At 35.5% G+C, this 21,882-nt stretch overlaps 1 protein-coding gene across 1 annotated transcript in view; it reads right to left on the bottom strand.

The window, feature by feature from the left end:
* The window catches only part of ATR (ATR checkpoint kinase), a 100,263-nt gene that overhangs the window by 38,534 nt on the left and 39,847 nt on the right, over window positions 1-21,882 (bottom strand). The window contains exons 21-28 of the mRNA XM_078432276.2: window positions 21,509-21,634; window positions 15,981-16,187; window positions 14,506-14,619; window positions 11,151-11,266; window positions 9,375-9,495; window positions 7,891-8,028; window positions 5,467-5,677; window positions 2,369-2,547 (exon numbers count right to left, since the gene is read on the bottom strand). Coding sequence (XP_078288402.2) covers window positions 2,369-2,547; window positions 5,467-5,677; window positions 7,891-8,028; window positions 9,375-9,495; window positions 11,151-11,266; window positions 14,506-14,619; window positions 15,981-16,187; window positions 21,509-21,634 — 1,212 coding nt within the window. The remainder of the gene's footprint in view (window positions 1-2,368; window positions 2,548-5,466; window positions 5,678-7,890; window positions 8,029-9,374; window positions 9,496-11,150; window positions 11,267-14,505; window positions 14,620-15,980; window positions 16,188-21,508; window positions 21,635-21,882) is intronic.

The following is a 21,882-nucleotide window of genomic DNA, read 5'->3' as shown; positions in this document are numbered from 1 at the left end:
GGAAAGTAAAGTAACTATAGGGAAGATAAACAGTTCTTTTAAAACTGGCTATGTAGAGAAACAGAGAGATGGGAAATATCTGAAGGGGAATGTAAGACCAAGGGAATTATTAAAAATTAAGATGGGGGCGCCTGGGTGGCTCAGTCAATCATCTGATTCTCGATTTTGGCTCATGGTTGTGAGATCAAGCTCTGTCTAGGGCTGGGAGTGAAGACTGCTTAAGATTCTCTGTCTCCCTCTGTTTCTGTCCCTCCCCCTCTCTTGTAGGCGTCACTTGTAGGCGTGTGAGGAAAAAAAAAATTAAGGGAAGATACCAGAGTATGTCTATATACTCAGGTTGAGGAAGATAAATTACTGATTTTAGAGAAAGCAGGAATATCTGAAGGACTGAAATAAAGAGCACAAGTAGAAGGATTGAATTTTGACAGGAAGGGATCCTTCTTCAAGAATAACAGAAGAGAAAAAAAAAAACTATTATGGTGCAGAAGTCAGTGTATTTTCAAATTTGGTAGACATCTGGCTTCATCTTCTTTTCTTTTTTTTTAAGTTTATTTATTTACTTTGAGAGAGACAGAGACAGCGTGAGCAGGGGAGGGGCAGAAAGAGAAAAAGAGAGAGAGAGAATCCCAAGCAGGCTCGGCAAGGTCAGCACAGATTCTGACTCAAACTCATGAAACAGTGATATTGTGACCTAAGCTGAAACCAAGAGTCAGATGCTTAACTGACTGAGCCACCCAGGTGCCTCTGGCTTCATTTTCTTAATGACAATAAGCAAGATTACCAGTTAAGAGTAGGTGAGGAAACAGAGAAATGAGAAGATAAGAAATAATCAACTTGAAGAGCAGGAAGGTAGGCTATTAAAGAAACACAGGACTGAAGGCAGTGTTAAAGAGTACTGCTGAAATCTCAGATTATAAACTTAAAGCAAAAGTAGTTCAAAACCCACTGTGTGATTTTTCTCCAGCAATGTTCAATTGCTTAAATGCAGACACTGAGAAAGCAGATGGCTTGAGTTTATCCAGGGATGGTATTTTACAAAGTGAGTATCACACAGTGGGTGAAAAGACAAGGGAGTTAAACATCTTTGTAAGGGAATGAATTTAATAATGAAAATAGACTCAAAGCTAGACAAGGAGAAAAATAGACAGGAGGAGGCTAATATTCATCCAAATACTACAAAGTACTGGGGTACCTGGCTGGCTTAGTTGGAGGAGCATGTGACTCTTGATCTTAGGGTTTTGAGTTCAAGCCCCACACTGGGCGTGGAGATTACTTAAATGAATAATTAAAAAAAAAAAAAGACTACAAGCTACTAATTTTTCAGTTTCTCACTACCTTTTGCTTTTCAACTTGAAAAAAAGTCTATCAATTTTGACTTTTTCTTTTTTTTTTTTAACAGGGAGAGAGAGAGAGCATGAGCAGGGGAGAGATGCAGAGAGAGAGAATCCCAAGCAGGCTCCATGTTCAGCATGGAGCCTGACATGGGACTGGATCCCATTACCTTGGGCTCATGACCTGAGCCAAAATCAAGAGTCAGATGCTCAACATACTGAGCCACCCAGGTGCCCCTCATTTTGGCCTCTTTTTTAATCCCACTGCCTTTTTAGCCCCATCTGCCTTTTTTCTCCCCTTTCCCTACACAATCAAAATTTTATCACCTAAACCATTATTTCACTAGCACTGTCATGCCCAATTCCTGTTACACCAGCACATCCCCCTTCCCACTCACCCCCAAATTCAGGCCCACATTTCTCATGAGAATAACAATGGCTTGCTTCCGTTGCATCATGGCTCTTTCAAACCCTCCCTCCATGAATGCCATAGTCATTTCTTCCATTGCACTTCCCTGGTTCAAATCACCTAAGAATTTTGGACAACTTAAAAGGTCCTCTATGTTTTATCTTTCCTCTGCCCAAATCTTTATCGTTCTTCTGCCATTCCCAAACTGACACTTTACTCTTTACCATACACCACGTTCTTTCCCAACTCCACACTTTTGCCAACTCCATATGGATGCCTCTGTTTGAAATATCTTGACCCCTTCTTTTACATATCTACCATCCATTCTTTAAGACCCAGCTTAGACAAGATCTCCAAAGAGCCTGTACTAATTCCTTGCTCACATATTTCCATCTCCCACCCCGCCCCACCCCACACATAAGTGCCTTTCCTCAGGGCACATCTAGTATTACACCAAACTGATGTTTATCTCTCCCCACTAATCCGCAAGTTTCTAAAGTGCTTATAAATATCAAGTACCTAGCACAGCATCTAAAACACTCAATAAAATGTTCAATAAAATGAATGATATAAACATAAAAGATCAGCAATATTAAACAACATTAAGTTTAATGTATTAATTTCAAACCTGTAAAAATCCAAGATGCTCCTGAATATTTTGTTTCTTTTCTGTAATAAATGATTCAAAGTGCATTACAGCTCGTGTATATGCTTTGGAGCGAAAGGAAGCTACTGCCAGAGTATCCTGAGGTATGAGGTCTAGAAAACGAGTTACACTCTGATAGTCTTCATAATCCGCAGTAGATACTAGATTATAAAAAGACAATTGAGTAAAGACTTATAACATGAAATTTTAAAAGTGTCGATTTAAATTCCTATTTATTCATTTTAAATTCAATTTCATTCACTAAATAAGTTAACAGAAATGTATTAAGAATATCATGCTTAGAATGTATCTACCAGTAGGATGATTGCTCAAAGGATTCTTGCTCCAACTCCCACCATTATTTCTTACCTTACCTTGGACAGTTATTTAACTTATTTGAGCTTCTATTTCCCCATATATATAAGGGAAATATTAGAATTGTCCTTCCTTCTTTACAATGTTGTTGTGAGGATTAAATGTTAATCTGTATTATACCATATGATTTCATTCATATGTGGAATTTAAGAAACAAAAGAAATGAGCAAAGGACAAAAAAAAAGAGAGGCAAACCACAAAACAAACTCCTAACTATAGAGAAGAATCTGATGGTTACTAGAGAGGAGGTGAGACGGTGATGGGTGAAAGAGGTGATGAAGATTAAGGAGTGCACTTATGATGAGCACCAATGTATGCAGGTACTGTATCACTCTACTGTACACCTGAAACTAATATTACCTTGTATGTTGTAACTGGAATTTAAATAAAACTTAAACCCAAAAAACTAAACAAATGTACTAAATACTGAAAAGATACAAAGATGATACAAAAGATACAAAAATGAGTTATTTATTAATGATAATTATAAAACCACTAATAGTGTATAACAGTAGGGAAACAGCAGAATTATAGAAATAGCTTTCTTTTTAAAGTTTAGAATTGTTGGGGTGGGAGGGAGGGGAAGGTGGGTGATGGGTATTAAGGAGGGCACCTTTTGGGATGAGCACTGGGTGTTGTATGGAAACCAATTTGACAATAAATTTCATATATTGGGAAAAAAAATAAAGTTTAGAATTGTTAACAGGCTATTTTTTCCTATGTTGCCATGTATACAACAGCAACTACTTTAATGAAAATTCAAAGTAAAACACTTTAACACTTATAAATTTCTTCAAAATTTAGAGAATCAAGATGGTGAATTTAAAAGAAGTTATACGTAAAATAAGTCCTTGATTCCATCAAAATCTGTAGATCATTCAAATTATGAGAGATGTTAAAAATATTGTACTTTTGTTTTTGTTTTGGGGGGGAGGGGCGGGGGGAAAGGGGGAGGGACAGAGAGAGAGAGAGAGGGAGGGAGGGAGAGGGAGAGAGGGAGAGAGGGAGAGAGAGGGAGAGAGAGGGGGGGAGAGAGAGAGAGAGAGAGAGAGAGAGAGAGAGAGAGAGAGAGAGAGAATCTTAAGCAGGCTCCAAGTCCAGTACCCAGTGCTACATGGGGGCTTAATCTCATGACCACAAGATCATGACCTGAGTCAAAATCAAGAGTCGCACGCTTAACTGACTGAGCCACCCAGGGACTCCAAAGATATTGTACTTTTGAACCATTACAAATGTTATTCTTAAAAGCTAGTATTTCCCTTGCAATGTTAGTAGGAATAGTGATAAAGTTCAGACTTAGTTTTCCAGTGACATTTTCATGTGCAGAAACAGGAATGAACACGTAACTGTTAAACCAATGGAAAATAGGGGCGCCTGGGTGGCTCAGTCGGTTAAGCGTCCGACTTCAGCTCAGGTCACGATCTCGCGGTCCGTGAGTTCGAGCCCCGCATCGGGCTCTGGGCTGATGGCTCAGAGCCTGGAGCCTGCTTCTGATTCTGTGTCTCCCTCTCTCTCTGCCCCTCCCCCATTCATGCTCTGTCTCTGTCTCAAAAATAAATAAACGTTAAAAAATTAAAAAAAAAAAAAAAACAATGGAAAATATATTAATAACTAGCCATAGTCCTCAGAGAAACAATCCCACAGATATTTGTTTGAAAGTCCAAAAACTGTTAGAAAAAGAACAAATTCTTGTGCTTAACAACAGGAATGTACGTGGTTTCCACAGGTATATGAACAAGAGGGAGATGCTCACAAACTGAGGACTGCATAAGTGAAGGTCTCTTTAAGGACTGTTGGTCAATTTTTTCAATTAACCTCAAAATGTAGGAGGTAAAACATGACATTTCTATTAAAATTGCTGAGGTATTCAGAAGTAGAATGAATCTAATTCTTCTCAGCAAATGCTTCTATCCTAGGGGTAGGTGTTATTTTTAACTCTAATGAAATTCCACCTTAGTGGGAGCTGTAATATCACAGGGAAAAAACTGCACATGTTTGGTATAGCAGGGTGTGATGTAGTAATGCGTATCAAGCATATTTGGAGAGTTCGCTGAATACCAAACACTACCAGAGACAGGAAAAACAAAAAAATAAAATGAATGAAATGAATAAAAAATGGAAAACAGAAATAGGCCATAAAATGAAATTAAATCTCTCTTGAAATTTAAAACATGTGAAAAAAACTGCAAAGAGTATTTCACAAGTGAAAAAGGATAACAAACACTTACCACATATACGTACATGTATGTATATGTGTATGTATATATATGTATGTGTATACATACACAGTACACTGAAGGGACACAGAGTAAATACACCCAATACACTGAGAAGACAGAGTAAATGGGTTAGCAGTGAGGAGTCAGTTACTAACAATATTAACATGTCATTTATTTCACAGTGTACAATATATACATTCATCATTTCATTTAATCCTCAGTCTTCTAAATGAGATAATATTAATCCTATATTATACAATGAAAAATTAGGCACGTGTCTTTCTAAGGAAGTGAGAGTAGAATTTAAAGAGGTTTTCTGACTATAAATTCTCTTTTTCTCAGTGAAAAGGCTACCTTAGGATGAAAAAAGGTGTACAAGAAAACACAGGTCTTTAAAAAGCTAATGCTTAAATTAAAGAACTGATACAGGAAGGAGTTAATTGGTTAATAATTAAGTGAATAAAATAAACACATGTTATGACTCACCTATTGAGTCTACCTTATCTCTGTTTGATTTGCTTTGTGGAAATTTCTCTGCATTCAGTGCCTGAAATTTGTGTCTTGCCCATTGTGTGAGATGGTCAAGCATGGAGAACACAGTCTGTGTACTGAGTTGACACAGATCAGATGCACTGTCTTGGGTATTTATGGTATGCTGATCATCATGCTTTAGAACTGCCATAATTTCTGCATAAACCTAAGAAGAACTCATTTTATGGTTAATAATAGGTCTATATACTATCATTTTACTACTATCTAACTTATAAGACAAAGTACTCTAAGGCAACTGTAAGTCAGTATTGGTAATTTTATAGTCTCTAATAAAATTTTGAATGTACCTACCATATAACCCAACAATTCTATTTTTTGGAATATACCCTCAACACACATACACAAAACTCTTTCACAAGTAAGAACTGCCATAATGCTCACCATGGCATTGTAAAAACAAAAACTTGGAAATAATCATTATTATGGCAATAAACAATGGTACAAGTATAAAATGGAAGTACTATATTATACAGCATTAATTTTAAAAAGGGTGGTTCAATAAATATATACTGGTAAATAAAAAAAGAAAACAAGCAAGTTACAGAACAATTATCTACAATGATGCCATAAAAGAAAACCAAAACCACTCTTATGTGGATCCTGAGAAACTTAATAGAAGACCAGGGGGAGAGGAAGCGGCGGAGCGGGGGGGGAAGTTACAGAGAGGGAAGGAGGCAAACCATAAGAGACTCTTAAATACTGAGAACAAACTGAGGGTTGATGGGGGGTGGGGGAGAGAGGAAAGTGGGTGATGGGCATTGAGGAGGGCACTTGTTGAGATGAGCACTGGATATTGTATGTAAACCAATTTGACAATTATATATATATATAATTATATATATAAAAATATATATATAAAATTATATATATATATATATATAAAATAAAACACAATATAGAATAAAAAAAAAAGAAAACCAAAACAGAACCAATTGCATTGAAAAATAAAAATGTCGTGGGGCACCTGGGTGGCTCAGTTGGTTAGGTGTCCGACTTCAGCTCAGGTCATGATCTTGCGGTTTGAGTTCGAGCCCCACATCGGGCTCTGCGCTGACCGCTCAAAGCCTCGAGCCTGCTTCGGATTTTGTCTCATTCTCTCTCTGCCCCTCCCCCACTTGTGCTCGGTCTCTCAAAAATAAATAAATGTAAAAATTAAAAAATAAAAAAATAAATAAAAATAAATAAAAAATAAAAAAAGTCTAAAAATATACACATTGGGGTGCCTGGGTGGCTCAGTCGGTTAAGTGTCCGACTTTGGCTCAGGTCATGATCTCACAGTTCGTGGGTTCAAGTCCCGCAGCTAGCTCTGTGCTGACAGCTCAGAGCCTGGAGCCTGCTTCGGATTCTGTGTCTCCCTCTCTCTGCCTCTCTCTCTCTCTCCTTCTCTCTCTCTCAAAAATAAAAATATACACATCAAATTAATATCAGTGATGACTTCTGGAAATATGGGATCAGGAATGGTAGTCAAAGGGCACACTTTTACTTGTATAATTCAATTTTTACATTAAGAACATAGTAATATGCTCTTTATGCCATTAAAAATAATAATTTAAAAAACTGCTATATGTATGTGGTTAAAAAATTAAACTTTACAAAGTATCATAAAACAAAAAGTAGAGATGCCTAGGTGGCTCAGTCGGTTAAGCATGACTTCAGCTCAGGTCATGATCTGGTGGTTCATGAGTTCAAGCTCTGTGTGAGGCTCTGCATTGACAGCTCAGAACATGGAGCCTGCTTCGGATTCTGTGTGTTCCTCTCTCTCTTTGCTTCCCCTGCTCATGCTCTGTCTCTCTCTCTCAAAAATAAACATTTTAAAAAAATTAAAAAAAATAAAACCAGTAGTAAAATATTCTCCTTTCCCTATCCTAATCCACATTACTGTTTACTATCAGTAATTTCTTATGTCAGTAAAACACTATCAGTAATTTCTTATGTACTCTTTTGTCAAAAAGTTGTATGTATACTGGGGCATATTAATATGTATATATTTTTTAATGTTTATTTTTGAGAGAGAGAGAGTGTGTGAGCTGGGGAGGGGCAAAGAGAGAGAGGGAGACAGAGTGCCTGAAGCAGGCTCTGCACCGACTGCAGGGCTCAAACTCAGGAACCGTGAAATCACGACCTGAGCCAAAGTAGGACACTTAACTGACAGGTGCCCCTACAATATATACTAATTTTCTACACTAAGCATTATATAATTCTTTGATCAATAAAAGGTTAAAAAAGATTTCAGGCATTTAGACATGTACATACATAGCCATATACTGATATACATTTCCTAATATGTAGCTTTTCTAATACTAATTACATCAGACAAATGTTTAGACAAACAGAAACCAAATAGAAGGCATCTCTCACCTCCTGCTGATCTTCTTGATTACAACCCAACAAGACATACACTAGAATATGTGGAAGAAGATAGATAGTCACTTTGAAATCGTGTTTCATCATAATGCTACAGCAGGTGAAGATTTTACTGGCAAGATCATGCCGAACCTGTAAACCCAAATGGTTTAGGGACAGTTAAGTAATTTTATACATTTTATTCTATTAATGTAAACACACACACACACACACACACACACACACACACACACGAGATAATTTATCATTGCAGAGTGGGTATTCTCTTATTTAGAGGCATAGAGAATTTCAGACGACCACCTATTTGGTCACTCTAAATAACTCAAAGTGCCTGAACTGCTGCGACCCCTACAGACAATGTCAACCACTTCAAAATAAATGGCCTTCCCCGCCAACCGTTAATTTATGGATGCATCATGTTTTGTTACAGATTAACCTCCCTAATTACAGTATATTTTATTTAGCTAACATTACATTCAGCATATTAACTCCTTGAATACACACATGAGTAACCAAAATGTATACTCTGGGTCAGTACATTAAGTATAAGACTCGCATTTTTAATAAGTAATAAACAGTGATTAACTACAGGAAAAAAAAAATGAAAGAAACAAAACTAAATTACTTGGGATTACAATAAAGTTTTATTGGTATGCTCTAACCTTAGATTTGCCAACATTACTGGTCTCTTACAAAATTTAAAGATTTTTTTCCTTCTCAAATATAAACACCTCACTTAACAACAACAACAACCTAACCTAAATTAAAGATTCCAGATCTGGAAGTAATTAATGCAATGGTATTCTACATTTCACATAATATATGGTCAGTATGTTCATAAAAACATGAAAAACTTTCTTGAAATTATCAGATAAAAATTATTATAATAATATTTTAAAAAACAGAAATATGAATTAAAAACTAAAGTTGTAAATTTTAAATATGCCTTAAGCATTTCTTGGAACACAAAGAACCTTTCTATCAGGCATGTAAAAATCTCATATTAGGAAAACATCAGAAATATACCTCTACTTTTTCATGAAGTTTCATTTCTTATAAATGTTTATTTTTATTTTGGATGAAGTTCAGATAATGTATCCTCTTTTAGAAGAAGCCACAAAGGGATGATATATCTTTTTATTATATAAAAAAATCTTTTTATTATGTAATAAGCCTTCAAAATCCATTTACATCGTTTAAACAGTATCGTTTCACAATGTAAAATGAACAGACATAATAGACATTTTGCAAAAAATCATAGTAATGTGCTTGATAAAATAATTACCATTTTACCCAGAAACTAGTAACAGTAGAGAAACTGTTACTTTCTATTAGTGAATGCTTTCTACAAAAATGTCTATCACTATCAGCACAAATACTTCAATGCCTACTATTTGTGCTACATATATTCAGATAGATGTTCTGGTTTCCTTTAGAATTTCTGTTCAGTTAACTAATTCTGATCAGAGTTCTCTTACCTTTGTTATAAGATAACCTGCCCAAGATGCTGACCATTCTGCAAAGTTATTACCTAATTTACTTAAGTAAATTGGCTTCTTTACTCCAGACCAATCTGTTGACTTCTGAGAACTCTTATATCTGTAATTTTGAAAATTTGTTTATTAAAAAGTATATAAATATATATCCACCTGTTTAGAACTTTAGTATAAAACATCTAAGAAACTATTTCAACTCCTTCACTGACTACCCCACTACTGCCTTGCCTTTATTGAAATATGGTTAAAGACACTACTTTTCCTATATCCTTAATAATGGGGTAGGAGATCATTCTTGCATACCCCAAGTACTTCCAAGTATTTGAGTGTGTCTCCTCCTACCTCTCAATGCTCCTTTTAGATCCTTCCAATTTCATTCTTGTGTAATAATGACTTGTTCCTTTGAGGTTCAAGACACCCAGACATATCATTCTCTGCTCTTCATTATTGGCATTCACCAAACTCAGTGATAATCAAACTCACTGATAGCTTTAGTACATCTCTCAGTGTTTTCTTTCTTTCCAAAGTCTACCACCCTGAGTGACTTCAGTGTCTGTCTATACCATCTAATCAAACTCAAACCTTCTCAACAACTTTCTCCTCTACTTATCAGGGCTCCCTTGTCAATACAAAGAAACTTCTTCACTTCCAAAATGAACTATTTAGATATCTTACTCTATAGCCCTAGTTTCCTCCTAAATTTCCCATTCACCCAGTTATGCTAACACATTGGCTCTTCATCACTGAGATCTTATGTCCCTTGACCGTGCAAAACTCTCTTGATCTGTAACACCTTCCTTTCATTACCTCTTTCCTTAACCAGCTTGGTCTTTATGGTCCTTCACTTCAAGAACTCTCATTAATATTCTCTACCCACTCCTTTGCCCTACTATCTTTACCAGCTACATCCCTCTGTTTCTACATATAAAAGCTCTAAATTTAAAAGGTTTTATGGGGTGCCTGGGTGGCTCAGTCAGTTGAGCATCCCAGGGTCATGGGATCAAGCCCCCCAACACTAGGCTCTGTGCTGAGCATGGAGCCTGCTTATGATTCTCTCTCTCACTGCCCCTCTCCTACCCTGCTGCTGCTTGGGCTGTCTGACTTAAAAAAAAAAAAAAAAAAAAAAAGTTTCTAAATATAAAGAGGTAACTAGCAAACAAGGCCAGGCACTGTACCAATGCTCAAAGAAGTAAAATAATTTATACATGGTCACATATCTGATAAGCATGTGACCTAGTATACTTCAAATCATAATTTCTAACTAAAATTAATTTATAATTTTATAGATTCAATCAGTGTTAACAAAATTATTAAAATTTAAAGAGATTATAATATACTTTTTTAAAAAGTAGAGGGAGAAAATATCTTCATGAGGAGGTGAAGGGTGAAAATCTAATCTCTAACTGGGGTTTACTAATGACTTTGGAACTAGCTTTAAATTTTTAAGTTTCTATATTAATTACACCTATCAAGAACTTAAACTCATATTTAATTTAAAGTAGATTTTCAAAGTATTACTGACTGAAACAGAAAAATCAATCCTTTTAGCTTTAATAAATTTTAAATAATTAAAATTATAGAATTTAACCAATGCGCAAACTGTAGTTTTTGACAAGATTATAGGCATATTCACAGTGGAAAATACATTATTAGACATACTGAAAATACTTTTAATGGTAAAAAGTTACATCAAAAATAACATTAATTTTATAATGTTAAAAACAATTTTATAAAAATTGTTTTAACGAGTGTACAGACCTAGTATTTAGATGAGGTTCCAGGATTTCCCGAACATGTTCAGGAAATCTCCTCCACAACTGGTAACCTGGGCCATCAGTCTGCATCTCTCTGCAGTCATAAATAGAAAGTAACTCCTACAAATACATATTTTACATTTGTAAATCCTCAGTGAAGTAGATAAACATTTCTGATCATCAACATTCTACACATAATAGTTACAAAAATAATTTAAAAATATATAGAATTATAAAAGTTGTGAACTTGCTTAGGACATGTATTTCAATGCTTAAAACCATTTAGGTAACTTAGTAAAGGTCCCAAAGCTGTGGTAGTACTTGAACATGAAGGAAGTTTGTGTTCTACATATGTAATATATACGAGAAATAAGATTTTAAGAACTATTTGGAGGAAATACTGGAAATGTCTATATTTGCAGAAGTATAATTTTTAGAATTTAATCTTTTCTGAATTTTAATGAAAGCCACTACAAATCCAAAATAGTTTTAAAAATTCAAGGTATCTCAAATTCTAGGTATAAAATACCGAGCTCAAAACTGTGAATTGGCTGGCTCAGTCAGCAGAACCTGCGACTCTTGATTTCAAGGTTGAGAGTTCAAAACCCACATTGGGGGTACAGTTTACTTAAAAAAAAATTGTGAAAAAATGCAAACGTTAAAGACCACTTTACTATTCAAGCCCTCAAATTAAATGGTTATATTTTACTTTCCTGAAAATAAAACAAACGATATTTTATAAATGAAGAAAAAAAAATCTTTGGCTCTAGTATCAATATTCAAAACAAAACAAATATGTTAGGATATTATATCTTCTATCACCTGAGCCCTTTCAATTCCACTGAAAATGACCATATGTAATAGATGTACTATAAGAACTGTCTAGCAAAATATGTACTTTATACTTATATTAGTGTTATTTTAGTAAAAGTAAGGAAGTATATGAAAAATTCAAATACAGAAATATCCAGAACCCATTTTCATTTAATTTTAAAATATTTTTAGAGGCGGCTGGGTGGCTCAGTTGGTTAAGCATCCGACTTCGGCTCAGGGCATGATCTCATGCTAAAAGCTCAGAGCCTGGAGCCTGCTTCGGATTCTGTGTCTCCCTCTCTCTCTGCCCCTCCCCTGCTCATGATCTGTCTGTCTCTCAAAAATAAATAAATGTTAAAAAGTTTTTTTTAAATATTATTAAAATTTTGTTTGAAGCCAGCTTTTTTTGATGTTTGGCAAAGTCACTCTAGTTAATAAAAAGCCTCTTTTAATTAGGGAGATCAGCAATTCTTTTTGGGGGTCACCATTTATACTTTCAAAAAGATCAATATACTTACAGTTGTAGACTTTGCTTCATATTTAATTGAAAAACACAGAAGCAATCCAAAAAGACCTCCACAACTTCCACCCACATACCTATCCAGCCTGGCATTATCAGCAGCAGAGCCCATACACTTTCTCTCCTCTTACTACAGATGACTTGCTTTTGTTTTTAATTAAGGCTACCCCTTCCACTTGCAAACTATACTCCACAACTCTTTGCCTATTAAAAATAGTATTCCACCCTCTCTAACTTTTTTTTTCCTTCCCCTTCCCCATGGTCTTCTGTTAAGTTTCTCAGGATCCACATAAGAGTGAAAACATATGGTATCTGTGTAAGTATGACTTATTTCACTTAGCACAACACTCTCCAGTGCCATCCATGTTGCTACAAAAGGCCTTATTTCATTCTTTCTCATTGCCAAGTAGTATTCCATTGTGTATATAAACCACAATTTCTTTATCCATTCATAAGAGACTCTTAAAAACTGAGAATAAACTGAGGGTTGATGGGGGGGTGGGAGGGAAGGGAAAGTGGGTGATGGGCACTGAGGAGGGCACTTGTTGGGATGAGCACTGGGTGTTGTATGGAGACCAATTTGACAATAAATTTCATATTAAAAAAATAATAAATTAAAAAAAAACGGAAAAAAAAGTATTCGATCAATTCTCTCCCTACATTATCATATTCTCTACGCTGCTGAATTGTTCCCAAGCAACATATAAACATCTGTTATTTTTCCTATCTGCATTCCTCCTTCCTTCCCAGCTACTATCTCATTCTTCCACTCTCCTTTATAGACACTTTCTTGTCTTCTGGAACACCACATTCTCCTACCTTACTGACAGCTCCTTCTCAGTTTTCTTACTTGTTCCCTCCTCTTCTCACTGACCTCTCAATGTCCAGGGCTCAATTACCAGAATCTTTTCACCTGTACTCCCTCCAAGAACACATCCAGGATAATTTTAGATACCATCTCTACAACGAATACCTCCAAATTTATATCTGAAACTCAGACCACTCACCATGAATTCCAGAACTGAATAACAAAACAAAGACATTTTTAATTGAAAAAAATACCATGAAAAAAGACAAGGAACATCAAACTGGAAAAATATTTATGATGTGTGTGACTGACAAAGGGTTAACTTCTATTATACACAAATAAATCTTAAATAGCAATGAAAAATAGCTCTATACCAAAAGAAAAATGGGCAAAGATCATCTAGAAAAAATTCACCAAAAATGCAATAAATACATAAAGGATGATACACCTCTCTCGTAATTAAATACTATTAAAGTAAAATGGTACTATTTTTCATCTGTCACATTGACAAAGATGTAAAATTTTGATACAATGCAGGTTTGTCAAGGAAGCATAAACTGGTAAAACTTTTTTTGATAAAATTTATCAAATGTAAATTCTGTGTTTGCTCTCAGACATATTTTAACCTCTAGATGTTTATATTATTGATATATTCACTCAAGTGCTCGCTGAAGCATTTCTCTCAAAAGCAAAACACTGAATATATCCTAAATGTGTTAAATAAATTTCTTAAATTTGTTAAATAAATTTCTTTCCAATGACTTAATATTCAATATGGATGTACCATAATTATGATATGGATGTACCATAATTATGGTACCATATTTTATGGTACCATAATTATGGTACATCCATATTGAATATTAAGTCACTGGAAAGAATGAATTAGAGATCTATGTACTGACATGGAAAATAACCCAAGACAGACTTTTGAACACAAAAGAAAATCAAGTTACAGAACATGAAGTAATATGATCTCTTTGTTTGGTGAAGACATATAGATTTGTTAAATAAATATATAGAAAATTTTCCAAAGTACCTATAATAATCTGTTAAGAGGGTACATTTCTGTACTGTGAAATTTTATCATGAACTTATGATAATTTTGAACTTTGATAATGAAAATGACAGTTTACAAAAATAAGTTTCCAAAGTATACATTTACAACTTATCAGAATTCAGTAATGTAAAACCAGTACTGACTATACACATTCTTACCTGAATGGCATAAGCAGCTGAATCTTGAGCCCGACTGTTATCGGCATATGCAAGGTAAGCTCTTGTAAGTTCCATCAATAATCCATAGGCAAAGTTTGAATCTTCTACTCCAGTCTCAATAAAAACAAGAAAAAAACAAACGTAAAGTGTATCAATTTTTTACACTGTACCGTGCCTTATGTAATTAATTTAACTTAGTTACCTAAGTGAATTTAACTTAGAAAAGGAAAGGACATTAAGAGTCAAACTAAGTGTGGTACCAAGGCTAAAACATAATCTGTGGCCAAGAAGCCCAACCTAAGGCTGTTTAGGCTATTAATAAAGGGCATTTGAATCATTCAACTTTTGCAAAGCTCCAAGTTTCATTTTTTGTTTTACTGTTGTTGTTGAAGATTCTATTTTTAAGTAATAGCTACACCCAATGTGAGCCTTGAACTAATGACCCCAAGATCAAGCGTTGCATTTTAATCCTTAAAAAGAAAACTGCAGGGGCACCTGGGTGGTTCAGTTGGTTGAGTGCCCAACTCTTGGTTTTGGCTCAAGTCATGATCCCAGGGTTAGGAGACTGAGCCCACAGTGGGCTCCATGCAAGCGTGAAGGCTGCACTTAAGGTTCTCTCCCTCTGTCCCTCTCCCCAGCTTGTGCGCGCTCTCTCTCAAGTAAGAAAACAACAAAAAACCCCAGAAAATTATATATAAAGCATTTCCTCAATTGCATTTTGTAGAAGCCCAGTCATTTGAGACACTCCAAGAAATAATTTTAACAAACCCTCCTCTTGGAGACTGACAGTGTGCATACTAAGTGATACAGATGCTCTGTTTGATTTGGTTTTAGAGGATTTCCCAAACTCATTTGACCATGGCAACTTTTTATACACTATTAGGACACCCTGGGAAATTAGTTTCCCATGAAAACACTTAGCAACAGTGTTGAAATTTTAATATTTAAATAATCAATTAGGTTTTAACTATTATCATTAGATTGGAAGCTTTTTTATTTATTCATTTTATTTATTTATTAATTTTTGAGAGAAAGAGTGCACGCACACAAGCAGAGTAGAGAGGCAGAGGGAGAGAGGGAGAGAGGGAAGGGGAGGGAGAAGGAGAGGGAGAGACAGAGAGAAGCCCAAGTAGGCTCCACACTCAGCGTGGAGCCCAATGTGGGCTTGATCCCATGACCCTGGGATCATGATCTGAGCTGAAATCAAGAGTAGGGCACTCAACCAACCAGGCACCCCTAGGTTGGGAAGCTTTTTAAAAAGAACACAGCACACTAGTCTGGACTCCTACTTTATTACAGTTTTTGGCTCTAGATCTCTGTAATAGTATTAAGGAAAAAATTTAGAAGTTACCTAAATTGTCTAGTTTAGATCACGGTGCCACTAAGGATAACCTGAACAGTTCTTTGTAAATGAAATATAGAAATTTGAATAGGACAGAGAACTCTTCTTGTCATCCCAAATTACCATTACTTACCACAAATGTAAAATCTTTTCCTTGGCTTTCAGTTGTTGAGAAATCTAGTCGACCTGGATCTACTGCCCCCAATTCCCCTAAACATTCCCCACAGAGCAACCGAGCTTGAGAGTTTGCATCCTGGCAACCTTTCAAAAGCACCGTTACCAGCTGGGAGATAACAGGTTCCACTGTTTCACTATCTGTTGCATATTTTATCAGTTTTTCCTAAAAGTAGAAAGAAAATTGTACATAATTTTCACAAACTAGTATATTTTCCTAACTAGAAAGCTTAAAAATATTAAGGAATACCTGACATAAACACTGACAAAATTAAATTCCTGTATCTGCAGTATTTTCAGCTAGTTTTTGATGAGTTCACATAACATAGTTCACAACATATTCTGTAGGAACATTGTTTTAGAAATTTTTAATCCTTAATCCATTAAACAGTTCCTATTATTATACTAGTATACAAAAATAAATAAGACACAGACTTATCCCAATGAGTTCACAGTCTAAGGGGAAAATAGATGTGCAAATAAGTAATTAAAATACCATATGATATGTATAATAGCAAATACATTTAGAAGGAAAGGAAGCAATGAAGAAGATGAAAAAGAACTCAGAATAACTTTTCAAGGACAGTGGACAGATATTCACGTAAGTCAACAAGGAAGAGCTATTAGGTAAAACAAGAAGACTGAAAAGTATATTAAAAAACTAGGTAGAGAAGGACCAAAAATGGGGAAATGGTTCAGTGGTGGTGATAAAACAATATGTTGGTCCATGTAATCTTTTTTCATCAATCTCCTGAGGATGCTGAAAACCTGTCAAGTAAGAAGAGACTATTTTCAAGCCAATGGAAATTCACATACTGTACTCGTGTAACCACTTAGGAACTACTTCTTTTATAGTATTTTCTCTCTCGCAAAAGTAAAGCATACGTGAACATCTCAAACTTCATGTTGAAACTATGGTTCAAATTAGGGTAATCACTTCAAAAGAAAAATGAAAAGCCATTTTAACTCTTCCACAGTCTTCGGCAGTCTATCACTTAAATAACATTATAGGTTAATTCAGGCATAAATACCTGAAAAATGAGCTCGTAATAAAAATAGCAAAACTAATATATGAAATTATAAACATTTACTCACTTGCTAAAACTAGAAAATATAAGGTCACTTTATTTGGCAGAGATAAATGCAGTTCAATGTAATACATGTTATGAAACACTAAATGAAAAGTAAAATACACTTATCTCCTATGTACTTAAAAATGTTTTCACTTCACTTTTAGGTTAAATTGATTTTTATTTTTCAGCAAAGATACTGAATTCCAAAAGAGTTTTAAAAATGAGTGTGTGTTCACTGCCTCTATTTAAAAATGCTTTTTGAAATAAGCCATACAGAGACAGATACCATATGGTTTCACTCTTATGTGGATCCTGAGAAATTTAACAGAAACCCATGGGAGAGGGGAAGGAAAAAAAAAAAAAAGAGGTTAGAGTGGAAGAGAGTCAAAGCATAAGAGACTCTTAAAAACTGAGAACAAACTGAGGGTTGATGTGGGGTGGGAGGGAGGGGAGGGTGGGTGATGGGTATTGAGGAGGGCACCTTTTGGGATGAGCACTGGGTGTTGTATGGAAACCAATTTGACAATAAACTTCATATAATGAAAAAATAAATAAATAAATAAATAAGAATAAAAATGCTTTTTAACATTCAGACCCAATTTTATCATTTTCCAAATGCCTAATAAGTTGTTAAAAGAAATCTGTTTGCTCTAATTATTTGAAATACCATTTTTATCATATCCTAAATGTCCATTTACATAAAGGTCTACATTTGAACTTTCTATTCTTTCCCCCTGGTGTGTTTATTCATGCACCAGAATCATATTGTATTAACTATACAGGCTGTAGAGTATGGTAATGTCTGGTAGAGATACTAAACCCTCATGGTTACTTTTTCCCCTCAGAGTTTTCTTAGCTATTTTTATGTTGATTTTCCCATATAAGCATTGGTATGAACTTTTGTTTTTCTAAATTTTTTTTAATGTCTATTTATTTTTAAGAGACAGAGAGCACAATCAGGAGAGGGGCAGAAGACAAAGAGAGATATGGAATCTGAAGTAGGCTCCAGGCTCTGAGCTGTCAGCACAGAGCCCAATGTGGGGCTTGAACCCATGAACTATGAGATTATGACCTGAGCTGAAGTCAGATGCTTAACCGAGTGACCCAGCTGGGCACCCCTAGTCTGAACTTTTCTAGTTAATAAAAACAAGCAACTTGTTGGCATTCTTTTGGGATAGCATTAAATTTATAAATTAATCTAGAGAGAACTGAAATCTTTGTAATATTGAGTCAACCTAACAGATAAATAAGGGATAGTTTCCATTTGCTTAAACCTACTACCTTTTTGTGTCTTTCAGGGTTTTTCTTTATTGGTTTATCCATTTCTCATTATGCTTATTACTAAGCATATTATCTTTTTCTGTTACTGTTGTAAACTGGGTCTTCCAACAAATCTTCCACCTAGTTATTGCTTATTATATAAAAGTTATTTTTTATATGTTGATTTTATATCCTACCTTACTGAATTAGCTTTCTCATCTGAGTAGTTTTATTGATAATTCCCTATAGTTTTTCAACTATAATAGCATATCATCTGCCCAACATATGTCCTTCTGGGATTTTACCACAGAAAATCACTTCAACCTGAGTACCATCAGTGATCAGAAAGATCTTAGATGGTTGTTCAGTTTTATCTATAGTCTGATTTTTCTAACATAGAAGAAAAAATTCCCTGCTATCCACTGACCTTAGGTATCCTTTATATCCCTCAAAAACGGATTCTTCCTTACAAGTAAGAAGCATAAACTGTCATTTCTTTAATGTCAATGACCCTCTGGGGGCTACCCATTAAAACAAGGCTTTTGCAGGGGCGCCTGTGTGGCTCAGTTGGTTGAGTAACTGACTTCAGCTCAGGTCATGATCACAGTTCATGGGTTCAAGCCCCACATCGGGCTCTGTGCTGATGGCTCAGGGCTTGGAGCCTGCTTTGGATTCTGTGTCTCCTTCTCTCTCTGCCCCTCCCCTGCTCATGCTGTGTCTCTCTCTCTCAAAAATAAACAAACATTAAAATAAATAAAAAAATAAATTTAGAACAAAGCTTTTTCAGGGTCAGTCCATCAAAAAGGTCAAGTATAGAAGGCTACAGCAGCCATCCTATCAACTGTCATAGCATCTTTTATGGTTTCCTTTTTCATTACATTATACCCAATTGTTTGTTTAGCCAGTTTTACCACAATTTTAGCTCTATTTATTTAAAGCACCTCCTTTCAACATATTCCTGAAGTATCTTTTCCTCTCCCTCTGGTTAAGAACTGAACTTTTATAAGAATATCTTTTGCTTTTGCTCTCTCATGGACTCTCAGAGCATCTACTACAAAGACTCTTTGACTTCGAACCCTGTTTTCTTATATCAGTTTCTTGTTCAGGTATTGCTACAGGTTCAGCCATCCTCTAGAGCTGCAATGTCCAATATGATAGCCACCATCCACATGAGGCTATTTAAATTTAAACTAAGAAAAATTAAATAAAATTAAATACCTAGTTCCTTATCATACACTTTAAGTGCTCAGGAGAGCCACATGTGGCTAGCAGCTATAACTGGACAGTGCAGATACAGAACATTTCCATCCTCATAGAAAATTCTTTTGGATAGCACTATTCTAGAACTTATCTGAATTGCTTTCAACACTGATGTTACTTTCTTGTCATAGGTGGGGGGAAAAAACCCACTTCCTTCTCTCTTTTTTTGTAGGTGTTTTAGGCCAGTGGGGATACGGCTACAAAGACATGTATCTCTGGATTCCTTCCCTTCTTTTCTTATCTTCGCTGGTTCCTCCAAGCCATTATCTTTAGTTTTCTTACTAACCTAAAGTAAATTTATCCATTATAAATTGATTCTAAACTAAATTAACCTGTACTTAAAAATACCCAATAACAATCTATGGACATTACATCTTACTCACACTACTTTATGTGACCTTCAAGGCTCTTGTAAGTACATTTACGTTCTTACTATGCCTAGCTAATCCATTAGCACTGGGGCTTTACATTGAAGGAAGGCTTGTTAGGGTATTACCACGTGTGATTTTTGTTTTGTGACACAGGTGGAAAAGTTGGGCAGCTGTGGCTTTTCCCTAAGAATATAAGCAATTTCCTTAAGTTCTCAGATTTAGTCATTTACATCTAAGAAGTGATAATCCATACAAAGTTTCCTAATATTTGACCAGGACCATATCATCCACTTAGAAACAACCTAAACTAGGAAACCTCTAGGCCAAGAGGAGAAATCCTCTGCTATTCATAAATCCCTATATAAAATAAAAAGCTAAAAGCCCTTTAAATTACCTGAAACCCAGGTAGAGGTTTGGGGCAAGGTGTAAGCACAGAGTAGTTTTGATGAAGTAAGTGCAGGGCAGGGAATGAAGTAATTACATGCCCTGTAATTGGCAATGTGGATTCAGTTAGGCGAGTATAAAACCTACATTCAAGGAGATTCAAGGCTCCTCACCTATGGTAGGACCATTTCCACATAAGCTGCTACCCACATTGGTCACACAAGTTCACTGACCCAGAAGTCAGAAAGAGAGAAAGAGAGAGATAGAGAGAGAGAAAAGGAGAGCATGAGTGGGATAGGGGCAGAGAGAGAGGGAGACACAGAATCTGAAGTGGGCTCTAGGCTCTGAGCTGTCAGCACAGAGTCTGACATGGGGCTCGAACTCACAAACCATGAGATCATGACCTGAGTTGAAGTTGGACACTGAACTGACAGAACCACCCAGGCAGCCCACCATCATGTATATCTTTCGTCCTAAGTAACTTAAATGCTTCCTTTTATCATGAAAACAAACATAACCTGGTTTAATCCCCTAACTCATGAGAGTGTTAGGCTTTCACATCTTATAAACTCTTGATATGCAAAAATGAGTACCTCAGTTAATTTTTGTCTATTTTATAGCCTTACAGTGATCTAGTACTTTAAACACCAGTTCTCACGGTCATCAAGGTTAGAGCCAATCTACGGTATGTTGCCCAAGAAAAGAATAAACTTCACTGGCATCATAAAAGAGTAAACTTAAAAATTTAGTTTCTTTAAAACAAGAAGTTAATTCAGTCAAAATGTAAAATGGCAAAATTACTGAGATTTTATATGACGAGTATCTATAGGAAATTATATGAGAAGACACACGAACTGCTGCTATTGTGTACACACACACTCTTACTCAGGAAGATGCAGTAACCAAAAGACAACTGTCAAATTATGACCCTTCAAAACAACAACAAAAAACTCTGCAAATCCCCAGTATTCAACCTCAAAAGGGATCTCATGGATTAGTAATTCTAAGATCTGATAATCTTGGTAAAATAAGAATTACTTCTTTCATTGAATCTACTGAAACTCAAGCAAATATGCCAACCTGTCATCTTTTCTTTGAGCTTCCTACATTTCTATAGCTTTTTAATTATTTTAGTATACCTGATTTTTATACAAAGTTTCCTTCAAGCTCGTAAGAGCATGAATACGAACATCTACATTTTCATGTTGAATTGCTCTCATGGATAGTTGAAGAGTTGTCTGAAGATCAGTACTCTCAGAGGTCTCCTATATAAAGAACACAGAGATACACCTTATCAGTTAATGACTTCAAAAACCACAATTTCATGCCATGACAATTTCATACCATAGTTTGTAGCACAACATAACTAGAATCCTCCCACAGCTTTTCAGGGCATGAAGCTATGGCAGCTTCTTCTTTGGGGGACTGTAAGTAGGGACATAGTAATCTGGGAAGTAAGGGCACAAGTACTGTATTATTTGCTTTCTATGTAAAAATCTATGTAATCCAATAA

The sequence above is a fragment of the Panthera onca genome, chromosome C2, assembly GCF_046562875.1.
Source record: "Panthera onca isolate mPanOnc1 chromosome C2, mPanOnc1 haplotype 2, whole genome shotgun sequence".
Taxonomy (NCBI): domain Eukaryota; kingdom Metazoa; phylum Chordata; class Mammalia; order Carnivora; family Felidae; genus Panthera; species Panthera onca.
Note: the sequence above shows the minus strand (reverse complement) of the source record. Positions and strands in the feature narration are given on the sequence as shown.